General features: G+C 49.3%; 1 protein-coding gene across 1 annotated transcript in view; it reads right to left on the reverse strand.

Annotated features, from left to right (window-relative positions):
- Nucleotides 1-14,866, reverse strand: part of SLCO3A1 (solute carrier organic anion transporter family member 3A1) — a 374,177-nt gene extending 359,311 nt beyond the window's left edge. The window contains exon 1 of the mRNA XM_068991286.1: nt 14,687-14,866. Coding sequence (XP_068847387.1) covers nt 14,687-14,866 — 180 coding nt within the window. The remainder of the gene's footprint in view (nt 1-14,686) is intronic.
- Nucleotides 14,867-15,674: the final 808 nt, after the last annotated feature.

Raw genomic sequence — 15,674 nt, forward strand, 5'->3', positions numbered from 1 at the left:
TGTGTGTGTGTGTGTGCGCGCGCATGTGTGCCTGTGTACATGTGTGTGTGCGCGCGCGTGCGTGTGTGTGTATGTGCACGTGCCCACACTCAGTCACTCAGTCATGTCTACCTCTTTGTGACCCCATGGACTGTTGCCCACCAGGCTCCTCTGTCCATGAAATTTTCCAGGCAAGAGTGCTAGAGTGGGTTGCCATTTCTTCCTCCAGCGGATCTTCCCAACCCAGGGATTGAACCTGTGCCTCTCGCATCTCCTACACTGGCAGGCAGATTCTTTACTACTAAGCCACTTGGGAAGCACTAATGGGTTGGATGCGCTTCCCCCCCCCCGCCCCCTGCCCCCCGCAAAAGACATGGTGAAGACCTAACTCCTGGGATCTGTGAATGTGACCTTATTAGGAAACAAAGTCTTAAGAGGTGTAATTAAGGTCAGATGCGGTATTAGGGTAAGGTCCTCATCCACTACCACCTTATAAGAGGGGGAGAGGGATGCACAGAGGAGAAATGCCATGTGACCTCAGAGTCATACATTAGTGGGTACAGCTGCAAGCTAAGAGACACAAGGGCCACCTCCAGAAGCAGAAGCGAGGAAGAAGCAAGAGAGGATTCTTCCCAGCATCTCAGAGGAAGGGCAGTCCTGCTTTCATCTTGGTTTCAGACTTCTGGCCCCCAGGACTGTCAGAAAAGAAACCTGTTGCTTGAAGCCACTCAATTTGTGATGACTTGTTCCGGCTGTCCCAGGAGACTACTTACCTCACCTGGTTCCTTCCTCAGAAACACCCACAGAAATACACTTATATTCATCCACCTTCCCACCTCTAAGTCCAGCTCCCCACCCAAGGATAACTGTCAAGGTTACCTTCTCTTTAATACGCATCACATCTTTCTACATCTAAGGGAGAAAATATTACCTGATGGGGGTCTAACATCTGAGATGCCCAAAATGTTTAAGAATGACCCTACTTCCCTATGAACCCCATGGAAGAAAATAAAGACAAAGAAATAAACACAAAGAGCCCACTCCCACTGAGATCACATATAATAGAGCTCAGGACGGGTCCCGGACAGCAACAATCACCACGCAGTCTGTGGTGAAGGATGGGATTGGATTGTTAGGGCCTGTCGAAGGGAAGGACTCACTGCCTCGACCCCTGAACAAGGACGGTGGGAAGCCAGCAGAGGGGAGCTGGGTGAAGCTGTGAATGGTGCCCGTGGCATAAGCCTGGCACAGAGTCCCACTCCGCAGTGATCCGGGTTTGGACTCCCAGGAGCACGCCCTCACAGGGGTCTCACGGAGCCGACTGTGACATCTTGCCAGGCTGCCAAAGCCTGGTTCTGTTGGGGTCAGGGGCCAGTGTGGGGAGGTCAGAATAAAAATGAAGGAGTGAGCAGGAGGCGACAGAGCTGAGCTGACCACCGTGACCCTCACTGGTCTCAGCCGGCACAGAGAGACAGGCAACGGCGAAGGTGACAGGCCTCAGCAAGAACTCTCAGCTTTCTTAAAGCAAAGGACCTGAAATGTTTTACTTGCCGCATGGAATTGCTTCCCTGATGGCTTGGGGCGCCAGGACCCTGGGGTTATTTTTAATTGGCTGCATTGGTACTATTATTCTTAAATGACAAAAACATTCCCCAAGGAAATCCAAAGTGTCAGAAGACAGATAAATATAAATGCATATATTTTTATCTATTCACTAGATTAAGGATAGGTAGTGTTTCCTATCAGGAAGCAATTCTATTTAAAAGAAAAAAAGAAGGGATGCTTTAAAAGGCAGTGAGAGAAATGAGTGTTTTCCACCCCCAGCATTCACCAAAACATTATTTTTAATTATACATGTTTCTAATCATAATGTTCCAAAATAGAACTTGTCCTGTTTACCTGCTCACGCCGGCTGGCTACTGTTGGCAGCTCTGGAGCACATTTAGGTAAGTGACTTACTTCTGGGCCCTGATTCTGCTGAAGATGCAAGTAATTCACAAACATAGCACTTTCCACACAGACGTAAGATCGGGGCTCCCACGCAGGCCAAGGCCAACCTCAGGACACAGGCCCGTTAGACCATCAACCCACCTGTGCATCTCACAAGTTCCACGGGCTACCTTTGGACTGAGCCCAAGGGCTGCTGGCTCCATGCGCCGCTATGAGTCCAGCGGCAGCAAGGCAGACCTCCCCAGCTGCAGCCAGCAAAGCTGCAGAACTGCTCGAGGACTTCTTGATCTATTCATATGCATTTCCACCACACTGGCAAAGGTAAAGAGAAAGTGTTAGTTGCTCAGTCCTGTCCTTTGTGACCCCATGAATGGTAGCCCGCCAGGCTCACTCCATCCATGGGATTCTCCGGTCAAGAATACTGGAGTGGGTTGCCATTCCCTTCTTCAAGGGATTTTCCCAACCCATGAACTGAACCTGGGTCTCCTCCATTGCAAGCATTGTATCACCTGAGCCACCAGGGAAGTCCCGACGAAGGTAAAGGGAAGGCACTAATTTATCTTTTTGTTGTTGTTTGTTTCCAAAAGAGATCCTCCTGCAGTCTGGCTGAAAAACCTGTTGTTGGTACATTAAGCCTTGCAACCAACACAGTTTTTACCAGCACTGGGGAGGCCACCCAACGCACCACATTGTGAGTCTTGCCTTAAATTTTTTGCAAGGGAGCTCTGTTTGAGGCTCTTCTGTAGCTATTTCAACTGGTCTTGTTCCCTTTACGTCTTTTTCTTTCCAGTATTCACCACAGCCACAAAATAACCTCCTTGGCTACAACTCAGGGGACTGGGAATCTGAAATTGACCCTGGAGCGTGCTGTGCTATGTACCCACCTCGCGTATGGCTCCCAGAAGAGGATGATGTCATGAGCCACACTGAAACACAGGCCAATTATAGCAAACAAGACAAAGTCCACCCCACGTGCCATCAACATCCCAAGTGCCAAGATGGCAGTGCTTCAAGAAATGAAATGACCGAAGATAAAGCCCACTCCAGGCAACAGCGATCATCCCGCATGTTCTGCTGAATGGCATGAGCCATCTCTGAGGCCAACCTTGATGGACATCCACCTCCTGCAACGTTAAGCACTTGGTGACCACAGACCTAGGTTAAGCCTTTGCAGCCCTGGAGAGAAAGGGGGGTGCTGGTGCTGAAGCAGGGCGCCGACTGCCTGGGGGCAGAGCTCTCAGCGCCCCTGTGGGTCTACTTCAAACAATTCTCTGACCCAAAAAGTCAACCGAGAGCTGAACTAATCAACACCATTCTTTATTATACAGGCTGCATCACAATAATTGAATCTTACATAATAAAAACAGGTGCGTCCGTGCTGCTTTGAGATTTTTATCTTCATTAAGGTAAGGGAATTCTCAAACATGAGATTTCAGGTACAGTACTTTCAAGCTTACATAATCAGTTAGAGGGCGGCTTTCCAATTTCAACTTGGTTATATTCAAGGTGGTAATTTCTCATTCCAATCAGCTGAGAATGGAGACTCGCAGCCAGAAGGGGGGAGGGGGCCAACAATTAGAAACAGCCTGCCTATTTTACATGAGCCTTTTCCAAAGGTGCGGGGAAAGACAATACCATTGGCAGGAACACTTTACAATAGTCTTTAATTGAAAAACATCATTGGCCACTGCTTTCCCTCCCCAACCTTGCAAGTGTAGAAATGGAGGTGAAAAGACTCATTTCTACCTTTCTCCAGTTCCTGTGGCTGTGTGAACAGAGATGCAGGAAGGAACTGGCTATTCTGTTCTGTATCATTTCATTACAGCCCCCAGGACTGTCTGTCGAAAGCCTGCTCAGCTTCCATTTCTGCTAACACTACACAGCTTTAGGTGGCTCAGAAGTGACAGCCACACAGGCTTTGTGGTTTCAAGGGTTACCTGGACAGCCAAGTTCATTATCCAGAGACCTGTCCCAAAGGGCAAGCCGCCAGACGAATTAGAATCTGCATGCAGTACAGAACTCCCACAGGGAGCGTGGATGGATAGAGACATGAACAGAGAGGCACACTTCGGGCTTTTGAATGGCCCTTGCTACTGCCCACAGCTTGGACCTTCTGCCACATCCTTGTGAAGAGAGTGCCACACCACTGTCTCCTTGGATAGGCCTGAGGCCACAGCCAGTTCGTGGCAAAGATTCCAACCAAAGCTGACCTGGAAGTAAGACTCTCTCCTTATAGAAGTGCCCTCTTTGACTGTGTTACCTGTAACTTAAGATGCCAGGTGGGATAAGACATCCCCAAAAGGAGGAGGTGCTGAAGAGCCATTGTCAGGGTATTTATAGCGGAAATCATCATGACGGCAAAGGGAAGAATGGGCCCACACCTCCCCGCTGCCCCTGCTTCAAACAGCAGGGCCCACAGCAACCTATGTTGCCTCTTGCCATCAAGTATTTCCAACGAGTGTGGACTGGAAGGGATAAATGAGAAAATTCTAATGTCCAACTCTCATAACTTAGCCAGTGAAATAACTCTTTCCTGTTTGGAGAGGAATATCCAGTCATTTAAGAAGTGGCTGGGTTACCATGATCTCTACTAAACAGCAAGCAACTAAACAGTCTGTCAGAAAGGGCTTCCCTTTTCAGAAGGGCTTGACTCAAGTCACTAAGAAGAACTGAAAGAAGCTGGGAAGAGTCGATGACAGAGAGTCTGCCCACATCCAATGGGCCACGGGCCACTTCCGCTCTGCATGTTGTGGCGAAACCCCCGGAAAGAAGTCTCTTGTGCTCTGTGCTCACTCACTCCACAACTGTGGCTGCAGAGAGTTTAGTATCTTAGAAAACTGAGAGGTTCCTTCCTCAGGGAGCCACCAGGTTTTGGGGCTCATGGGTCCTCAGAGTGTGTGTTCTTGTGACGCCTGTGGCATTTGAAGGTGAACCTAAGAACTCACCTAAAATAAACATGGCAATTGGCTGGACTGAGAAGGGCCCAGTTCAGGCCCTGTCCTTCCCAAGGACCGGACTGACCTGGCTGGGGGAGAGAAGATTCAAAACCACTGACGGGAGGAGAGTGGCGCCAGGTGGTAAGTACCCTGCTGTGTGACCCCCACAAGCTGCAGGCCCTGATGGACGTGTCCACCAAACGGGCATCAAGACTGTCAGAATCTCCTTCGCTCTGCTTCCGAGAAACCAAAAAGGACCACAATCAGGGAACGGCCCTCAACTGTGTCTGCTGAGCCCTGCTGATACCAAGCAGGGTCCTGCGGGGCTCCTGGCCTTTCTGTGTCCCCCATCCCTTTGATTACAGGAAACAACCTTCACGCAGCCTCCATGACCTTGCCTGAGTTCCAAAGGGCAGATTCAAGCAGTTGTTAATGAGGGAAGGAAGGGGATGTGAGACCCAGGAGAAACAGTCAAGAGAAGCCTTAGGGCAAGATTCTGATTCCTCATCAAGGCATACACACAACCATATCTTTGAGCTATTCTACAGAGCCTGAAACCCCCTCCAATGGGAGAAATTAACAATTAATGATGGTAGGCTGCACCAGCATGCAGACCCCGGACCAGTTGGACCGGAAGGTTGATGATACTGACTCCTAACCACCAATTCATTAGAAGAATGTCTATGAGTGGATCACACCCTCTTTGAGCAACTGCTGTAAAACTTCTGTCTTCCCCAAGTTGGGACACATGGTTGTGAAAGCATTAGCCCACTGCTGCCCCCTTGGCTCAGCAAACTATAAAGCTATTCTCTTTTACTTCACCCAACACTCCATCTCCGAGATTTGATTCAGCCCCAGTGTGCAGAGAAGCTGAGCTTCTGGCATCACTGCTTAGAACTGTAAAAGGACTAAGGTGAAGGCAGTGGGTGCTAAGTGGGACCTGAGCCCTTCCCTGCAACCAGGGCTGAGCTCTGAGGCTGCACATCTTGAACAAGGCTGCCTGGAGGGTAGCATATGTCCACAACATATGTGCCCCTGTCCACCTCCCAACACTCCAGGAAGCCTTAATGTGGCTACTTTTCATCCAGAGAAACAGATCTCCAATTAAGGAAATAATTGGAGAAGACTCTTGAGAGTCCCTTGGTCTGCAAGGAGATCCAACTAGTCCATTCTGAAGATCAGCCCTGGGATTTCTTTGGAAGGAATGATGCTAAAGCTGAGACTCCAGTACTTTGGCCACCTCATGCGAAGAGTTGACTCATTGGAAAAGACTCTGATGATGGGAGGGATTGGGGGCAGGAGGAGAAGGGGACGACCGAGGATGAGATGGCTGGATGGCATCACTGACTCGATGGACGTGAGTCTGAGTGAACTCCGGGAGTTGGTGATGGACAGGGAGGCCTGGCGTGCTGCAATTCATGGAGTCGCAAAGAGTCAGACACAACTGAGCGAGTGAACTGAACTGAGCACACAACAGCCCACACCCTCAGGTACCTGGAAGGGATGTCTGCTGTGTCAAGGTCAGCGAGTAGGGCTATGCCATTATTGGTAAAGCAGCTACTGAACACTGCACCCTACAAGAAGCACTCTGTCATGTGTCCCTGAATTTCAATCTCTCAACCATCTGTAAGATAGGCTCTCTCAGTATCCCATTTTTCAGATAAGAATACTGAGGCTCAGAGAAGTCAAGTCACTGGGAGCAAGTAAGGAAGAGGTCCAGGTTCAAACCTACGTCTTTTTGACTCTAAGTCCGATGTTCTCTTCCCTGCCTCTCAGCTGCCTACAAACCTAGAAGACCTACCCAATTTTCTCTACCCTGTGGCCACAAACCAGAGCAAAGATCCTCAGGGCCTCCCATAGAGAAGCACCTGTCCTCCCGGCTGGCCACGTGCCGTCCCTTCTCTGTTCACTTCAAAGTACCCACTGACTGTAAATGGCCGGCAGAACCATTATAGTGGATTCCTCTTCCACGTGACTAATAATTTTTATAGCATCTGTAACATGAAACGCTGAAGCGGAGTCTCTAACACGTTGGCCACCTGATGTGAAAAGCCAACTCATTAGACAAGACCCTGATGCTGGGAAAGATTGAGGGTAGGAGGAGAAGGGGGTGGCAGAGGATGAGATGGTTGGATGGTATCACCAACTCAAGGGACATGAGTTTGAGCAAACTCCGGGAGATAGTTAAGGACAGGGAAGCCCGGTGTGCTGCAGTCCATGGGGTCGCAAAGAATCGGACATGACTTAGCAACTGAACAACAAGATGAAATGGATTGTTATACTTATAATAAGGGAATGAACAGAAATAGCAATTTATTTACTAGTACTTATCTCTTGCTTTTAAAAACTTTTCACCTCCCAGACAAAATGCACAGCAAAACAGGAAATGATTTGAATGTATGATACACTAAACCAAACCAGAAGTTTGACCAAAATAATTTTATTTCTCATTGGTTGGGGCTACATAGTTCTTATGTAAATATGTATAACCATATTATATTAATAATAATAATAGCTAGTATTTACTGACTATTTGGGATTTCCTTGTGGCTCAGAGGGTAAAGAGTCTGCCCACAATGCGTGAGACCTGAGTTCGACCCCTGGGTCGGGAAGATCCCCTGGAGAAGAAAACAGCAACCCACTCCAGTATTGTTGCCTGGAAAACCATATGGATGGAGGAGCCTGGTGGGCTACAGTCCATAGGGTCGAAAAGAGTCGGACACAGCTGAGTGAATTCACTTTCAGTTTTCATGACTTTTCACCACATGTTTGTGTTCAGAGTGCTTTATGTATGCTGACTGAGTTAATACTCACAGAAACACTATGAGTTTTAAAATAAAACATCAGTGCACAGAGAGATGAAGTGATCAACCCCAGCTCACAGAGCTGGCAAGAGGAGAACAGGAATGAATCCTGAGTTTTCAGATGCTCAACCAGTAAGTCACAGCTGTCATGAGTGCTTGCTGTTCTCCACCTGAGAATTTTAACCATTTAACTTAGAGTTTGTATCATTGAGCAATACTGTTTCTCACAGAAACACCTGAGCACTCAGATCACGTCAAATACAAGCGTCTTAGAACCTCATCAATTCACTTACTCTGTGAAGCAAAGTCACCGATGACACTGTGTCCTGTGTATCATCTGTTTTGCAGACTTAGTGAAACAGAAAGCAAAACTAAACTGAAAGAACAAGGATGCCATCTTCCTGGCCTACAGATTACCAAAGGCATTTCAGAGAGGGAGCAAAATACACGTGACTTGTCTTCAGGGGAGACTCAGTTCTAAATCTACCTGGGCTCCATATAATCAAAATTACCACCAAAATGTCCCTGCATGTGCCCCCAAAATACCGTATGTGGTGGATGTAACCCTGTATAAGAACATGTGTATAAATGGGTAATGCACACAAACGCACAGGATATGGTGGCTTAGACAGTGCAGAATCAGCCTGCAGTGAGGGAGCCCTCGGTTCCATCCCTGGGTTGGGAAGATTCCCTAGAGGAGGAATTGGGAACCCACTCCAGTATTCCTGCCTGGAGAATTCGATACACAGAGGATCCTGACGGGCTACAGTCCATGGGGTTGCAAAGAGTCAGACACAACTGAGTGACTAAGCACACAGTACCTCAAACTCCGGGCTTCCCTGGTAGCTCAGTCAGAAGAACCTGCCCGCTAATGCAGGAGACACAGGAGAGGCATGTTCGACCCCTGATCTGGGAAGAAGCCCTGGAGAAGGAAACGGGAACCCACTCCAGTCTTCTTGCCTGGGCAATCCCATGGACAGAGGAGCCTGGTGGGCTACAGCCCATGGAGTCACAAAGAGCTGGATGTGACTCAGTGGCTAAACAACAACTACAAAATCCAGGTGAGCAGAAGTGATGAGAAGACACAACAATGGGCATTTTGCCTCTGCTTCATAGGAACATGGTGGGTCCATGATGTGAGCAGTTAAATCTGTGCAAGTGAAATGCGTCTGCAGATTTGGAAGTAAGGTGCTAGAGAAAGGCCACTCTGTTTAGAGTGGAATTCTCCATGGCAACAGAGGCTCCCCACCTTGTACACACTCATCTGCCCACAGTCACCTGGCAGGCCCAGCCCCCTGTAATCCAAGGACCACGGGCAGCTCAGCATGAGTCCCTGTGGCTCTCACAGCCTCTGCAGGAGGCCTGGCACAGACCCTGAAACCAATGCCAATCTCTGCTCTCTCTCTCTTTCTAACCAGCCAACAACATTCACAGAATTTTTTTTTTTCTTTTTTTTTCCAGGCCTACTTATATAGGGAAGGCAGCTGTAACCTCATCATTTTGGGGACATTACACTTACTCATGCCTGGCCAGTCTGCTAAGTGAACTCCGTCCCTGGACAAGACAGCACCACCAAGTTTGCTTTCATAAGAAGAGCAAGAGAAAGTCACAGAGAGACTCTTGCCCAGGTGGCCTTGGCACAAGAGGAAACTTACGCAGTTTCAGTATGACAACGTTCAGGCAGCCAGCAAAAAGGTGAATTTAAATGCTGAGAAATTGATCAGCAAGGCAGGGCCGCTGCAGAGAGGCCTCTGGGTTGCCCTCTTTGGAAGGTACCTAAAACTGAAGTGCAGAGAGTTACCCAATTCAGGAAACAGCTCTTGGTCCCTTCACAACTAATTCCGTTTCTTCGATTGCTAAACACACAAGAGGAAACCCCCACGGAAACTGAGGTATATATGCAAAGGTGGTTGAAAGGAATTGTCAGAAACATTTTTTCCCCTTACGTGATTATTAGCTAAACATTTTCAACCAAGCTGTAAGGAAAAAAAAAAAAAATCAGGGTAATTTTTTTTTCTTCTTACCTGGGGCTATATAGTAATTATGCAAATGGAAGGGAATTTGTCACTTTGAGTAACCAAAAGTGTGTAAAATAATTTGATTAAGGAAACTACAGTTGCCTTAGTCATCATACTAATTTGACAAGGACTTTAAAAATTGTCTCTCAGCTGTCTGCTTCTGGGTTAGATATGCAAAAAAAAAAAAAAAATCTTCACAATGATGCTTTAGAAATAAAAAAAATATATATATAGAACAAATCCGGCTGCTTCACCTTGTAAGCTCACTGAATGCTCTCAGGCCTCAGAAAAAGGTGACCAAAGGCAGTGAGATGGAACCCTGTTCACACAGTCATCCGTCTCTTTCTGTTGTCACCAAAACCTCAGACTTCGTTTTTGCATAACTCTAAACACAGAGAAGCAAGTCAGGCAACAGAGGAGGAGATGGTTGGATGGCACCACTCACTCAATGGACATGAGTTTGAGCAAACTCTGGGAGACAGTGAAGGACAGGGAAGCCTGGCGTGCTGTAGTCCATGAGGTCACAAAGAGTAGGACATGACTTAGCAACTGAACAACAAGTCAGAGAAATACTATATGATATCCCTTATATGTGGAATCTAAGAAAAAAAAATCAACTTATTCACAAAACAGAGACTCACAGTCAAAGGAAACAAAGTTATGATAACCAAAGGGGGAAGCAGGGTAAATTCGGAAGTTGGGATTAACAGACACACGCTGCTGTATAACAAAATAGAGAACAGGGAGAAACCACTGTGCAGCATAGGGAACCATACTCAGCATTTTGTAATAACTTGTAACAGAAAAAAATCTGAAAAAATATATATATACATAGGAAAACTGAATCACTGTGCTGTCCTCCGGAAACTATACTTCAATAAAAAATAAACTATTTATTTTAACAACTATAAAAGCTAGATTATACTTCAATAAAAATCAAGTATACTTCAATAAAAAATAAACTATTTAAAAATTTTTATTTTGGCCTTGTTTCATGGCATTTGGGATCTTCCCCATCGAGGGATCAAACCTGACTCCTGCAGTGGAAGCACAGAGTCCTAAGCCCCAGACTGCCAAGGAAGATCCTACATTATTTTAATAACAAGCTGCAAAAAAAAAAAAAAAAAAACCAAGGACATCCTCCATCCTCACCCCTGGTTCACAAGAACCTCCTGTGTGCCCCACCCAGAGACTAAATTGGCCTTTTTAGGTTTTCATCCTGAAGAAATTCAAATACATTTGTAATTGAATCTCATCCATAAAAGCCCAGAGGTGTCCGAGCTTTTAATTTCCTGCACACATCCTTATCAACTCCAGTCCTCAGTCATTTGAGAACACACATCAACCTCTGTAGGCAGGGCTACCCTTGGTGAACGGCTTGGACTATCCCAGTGGGTCTCCACCAAACTCCATCAAGTGTACACAATACACCTTTCTCTCCATGCAGTTTCCACAGGCCTGTGTCTTCTCCAAACAGCCCAAGACTTAAACAGATGTTACATCCTTGCAAGTAGGTCAGTGCAGACTGGAGCCACCCGAAGCAAAGACCCAAGGAGAGGAAAATTAAATTGCATTCTCTCTTCTGCACACAGTGATGTTCAAATGGAATGGGTCCCCTCTTCTTGCTGCTAAGTCATGTCAGTCGTGTCCGACTCTGTGTGAAAATTTCCTAGCCAGTCAGGTGGTTTAGTTGACTACCAGAGACCATCCCTGTGACTGCTGGCTTATGTGCAGCATGATTTCCAGTTAAACGCTGGCAAGGGTAAGAGATTTCAGAATCCACAGCTGGCCTGGGTTGCACCGGAGTCACCTTATCTACATCATGATCACCATCAAGTCTAGGCATCAGGGTCTCAGCCCTTCTGCACTGCCCCAGGAGACCCGATCCCCGGGGCCAAAAGTTGCCTGTCCCCTGCCTTGCTTAACAATGGGCGGTTTTCTCCCATGCAGGTCTACCTTGAGCATGTGCAGGTTCTTAAGGGAAAACAGACACAGATACACACACACACACAGAGTCCAGCTTTTCAAAGTTGCTTCTCAAATCACAGGTGACTTCCTGCTTCATTTCTACAGCTTCAGCAAAGACACTAGGTCATCTGTCTTTTCAGAAAGGAAAGGGAGAAGTGAAATGAAGCCTCCAAATATTAAAAAAAAAAAAGGCACCTGGGAAGATGAAATAATATGGTAGTAAACGTCATAGTAAATGACATGGACTTGGAAATCAAATAGGAAATAATATAGGCAGAGAATCTGCCATTACCCTTCTCTTCCCGAAAGAAAGCAGGGCCCCCAGGTGTGCCCTTCACCGGTATCTGAAAATGTTTCCTCAGAGGGACAGGCTGATTGACAGTGTAAAGATCCTAGAGAACATACACCTTGCACGTGGACCCTGTGTGCATGATCACCTATTGCACGTGGACCCCATGGGTGTGACTGCCTACAAACACAGGTTCTCAGGTTTCCTAAGAAAGCCTTTCTAGCAAATCTTCTACAATGTTTCCTTCTCAAATTAGCCATGAAGAAGTCTCACATCACTGAGGGTACCACAAGCTTTTAATTCTACCTTCCAAATAGCAGATGAAGAAGAAAATTAGGAGCAGCCAGAAAGAGCAAAAGCCATCGCAATCCAATTCATGGCAAGCAAACTATTAGTCTTCATGAGGTTCATGTGGCAACGGAGAGCCACGATCAGCCGAGCAAGGTGGAGTCCCAAGCAACTGATGCCTCCACTCTTAGTAATCAAAATGAATCCAATTTCCTAAGCCACTCCTTTCCTGGGCCTCCATCTGCTTTCTGCCAGTCACCTGTTGACTCCAGTTAGCCTCAGCCCAGGCTGGAAATGCCGAGAGGCCCCCAGCGGGTGGACTCAATTCCTCACCAATTCTGGGATCACAGTCAACTTCCTGTCTCCCAGCGCCAGCCCTGCCACTAGTTATCCACCAGTCCTCTGCTTTCTAACTTCGTAAAGGGGCTTAGGCCACTCATTTGATCGAAGCCCAGCTTCATTTCTTTCCAAAAGCCTTAAACCATTGCAAGCTAAAACTAGGCCCATGCCATTATCATTTGTGGTGTGAAAAGTTCTTTTGATATTTTTTTTTCCCCTAGATGTAAAATAATTTATAAATGGTGAGCTTCCAGATCTGTGTCCACAAATTCCCAAACCCATAACACTCTGTATACTTCAAAAAATTCAGCTTTTGCCAACATTAGACACTATTATATGGAACATGAATAATCCACTCTATTTAGCAAAACTGGTTTGAGGCAAACTGTTAAAAACTGGAGGCAGCTGCTGATAAACACAGCCCCGGTTTAGGTATCACATACTTTGCATATGCTGTAATACAGAACTACAGGTATTTTTATTACTGTGCATTTGCGTCTTAGTAACATACGTCTCTATTTTAACAGTTAAACTCCTCCAAGGACACTCTGATATACTAACACGCTCCCCCCACACCCCAAGACAGGGTCCCTCCCTAATTCCAAAACTGCAAAGGCCGCAGGTACTGTCTGCAACTATGTGCTCGAACTACAAGTGCATTTTGTAAAACAAAAATCTAAACGGAAAAGAAAATGTGCTTTTGGCTACAGGGCTTACCAGCAGCATACATGTGATGGATGCAGGCAGGAACTGGGATCTAAACGCCTCTCATCTGACACAGAGCAAAGAAAATGCATTTGACTTTCAGAAGCCCTGCTAAGTCTGCCACCCCAGGAACCGAGCTGAGTTTGAACAGCCCTCTCTTGTAACCACATCACTGACTTTACCCCACACCAGAGAGCTAGCCTGCTTGTACTTTCCTCTGACAGCAAGCCCCAAGTCTTAGGAGACTGTTGAGGAATGGTACAGGGAAACCAGCTACTGGCCCTCATTAACTGCACCCCAAAGGCCAGGGATTAATGGGACCATCGTGCAAAGCATGGCTGTATCTGGGGATGTGGCGCTTCAACAGCCAAAACCTTGTCCAGTTCTGTCTCCATCAAACTTGCTCACTAACACTCAAAGTCTATGACATTTGATTTCAGGTCAATAGTCAAGAAACGCCTTAACACTATACACTCTGAAAAATCCCGTTTAGTCAAGACAATACTCGGCTCTGGAAGTGCATTCTCTGAAACCCAAGTTGGGACCACCTGCGCGGGGGCAGGAGACAGCGGGTAAAGCAGGTATTTGCCAGTGCTGAGTCATTACAAGCTGTTTCCTCTGATATGTTATGCACCCCTGGCTATTTGAACATGAATACCCCCTTTCAGAAGGCAGATGGAATCCGTGTACAATGCGCACCACGGCGCAACACCTCCTTATACAGGACGGAGACCACGGTGGGGAATTCAGGTCTACGAGTGGGCGGCAGAACTACACAAACTCACAGCTGCTCTCCAGGTCCTGTAACTTTATCCCAGACGCTGAGAGATGGCTAATGGGATACGAAGTGAGAGCATTCCCCCTGCAGCCCCAGCTCGGACCAGCGCCCCACACTTGGGCGCCTTTTCCTCTAAATTGTTAAATCCCTCCGTAATTGGCGGATGGAGAAAGCACCGGGAGAAATGATGCATAATGGACTTGTTCTCCAGGCGGCTAGGATGGGGAGTAGAGGACGCGAGATGCTAACGGGCTTTTCTTTCCATGTGCAGGTCACCTGAACGCCGCGATGCCTTCCCCTCCAGGGGTGCTCCAGAACTCACCCTCTGGCTGTTTTTAGTGGGAGTAGGGGAGAGGTATGGTTTCACGCCCACCTGCCCGCTGCCTCTCTTCCCCGAGTCCCCCCAAGCTCCTGCCGGCATCCACGGTCCCGCCGGCTCCCTGCTCGCCCAGCAGCCCGGGCCGGCAGCTCCCCCGGCGGCCGCCTCTGCACCACTCGCCAACCTCGTTGCCGGGCGGAGGTCATGCCCGCCTGCCCCCTGGCGCCCGGGCTGCCCCCTCCTCCTGCCAGCCGGGCACCTGGGAGCCGAGCTGGGGAAGGGGCCCGTGGCGGACTTGGCACGGGAGACTCACCAGGTAGGCGCCCACCGTGCCCTGCGCCAGCATCAGGGCACACTCGGACACCAGGAAGATCTTGATGTTGGAGAAGCAGGACACCTTCTTTTTCTTCTTCTTGTTCCTCTGCGCTTCGTCCCCCTGCAGCTCGCCGCTCCGGCCGCCGCCCGACGAGCCGCCCGGCTTCTTCGCCTGCATCCTTTCCCCGCCGCCGCCGCTGCCGCCGCTTTCCCGCTTGCGCTGGGTGTCGGGGCCGCTGCCGGGCGGGGGTGCGCGCGGCGAGGCTGCGTGCTGTCCCCGCCCCGGGCCCACGGCGGCCGCCCCCGTCCTGCCGGGGCTGGAGAGGTGGAAGGCACAGCTCCTCGCAGCCGCCGCCGCGCTCGCCCCCTGCCTCCTCCTCTCCTCCTCCTCCGCCCTCCCTTCGCCTCCTCCTCCGGCTCGGGCTGTGCCAATCACAGGGGCTCCTCTCGCCGCCCGCCGCCGCCGCCGCCTCGCCGCCCGCGGACGCCCGCCGCTGCCATCGCCCGCTGGCTGGGGCCCGCGGGCCGCGCCTGCCCTCGTCTCCCCCTCTTCTAACGCGAGGCCCCGGCCTCGATCGCCGCTGCGCGCGCCCGCCGCGCCGCTCCGCGCCACCCGTGCGCCCCGGGGGAAGGCGTGAAGATACCGGCCTGGGGGCGCAGAGCGCGGCCCCCCAGCCGAGGCTTGGGAGGGCCCGGGTGGCCCGAAGCACGCGGGAGAGGGGGAGCCCTTGCGGAGTCAGGGAGCTGGTGCTCCGGATGGCACGAAGGCCGTGCCCGGCCCCTAGAAGGCGCTGCGGAGCGCGGGGCGCCGCCGCGGACACTGGGCGGTACTGCAAGGGGAAGTCCCGGCGCCGAGGTCGCGTGCGGAGGCTCCCCCGCGGGGCGGGGACCTAGAGCTCCGACCTCGGGGCACTTAGGAGGGGAGGAGCGGTTTCTAGGAAGAGGGAGAAGACCGCGTACCTAGGAAAGGGTTGACGCTTTCCCCT

The sequence above is a fragment of the Capricornis sumatraensis genome, chromosome 19 (assembly GCF_032405125.1).
Source record: "Capricornis sumatraensis isolate serow.1 chromosome 19, serow.2, whole genome shotgun sequence".
Lineage (NCBI taxonomy): Eukaryota > Metazoa > Chordata > Mammalia > Artiodactyla > Bovidae > Capricornis > Capricornis sumatraensis.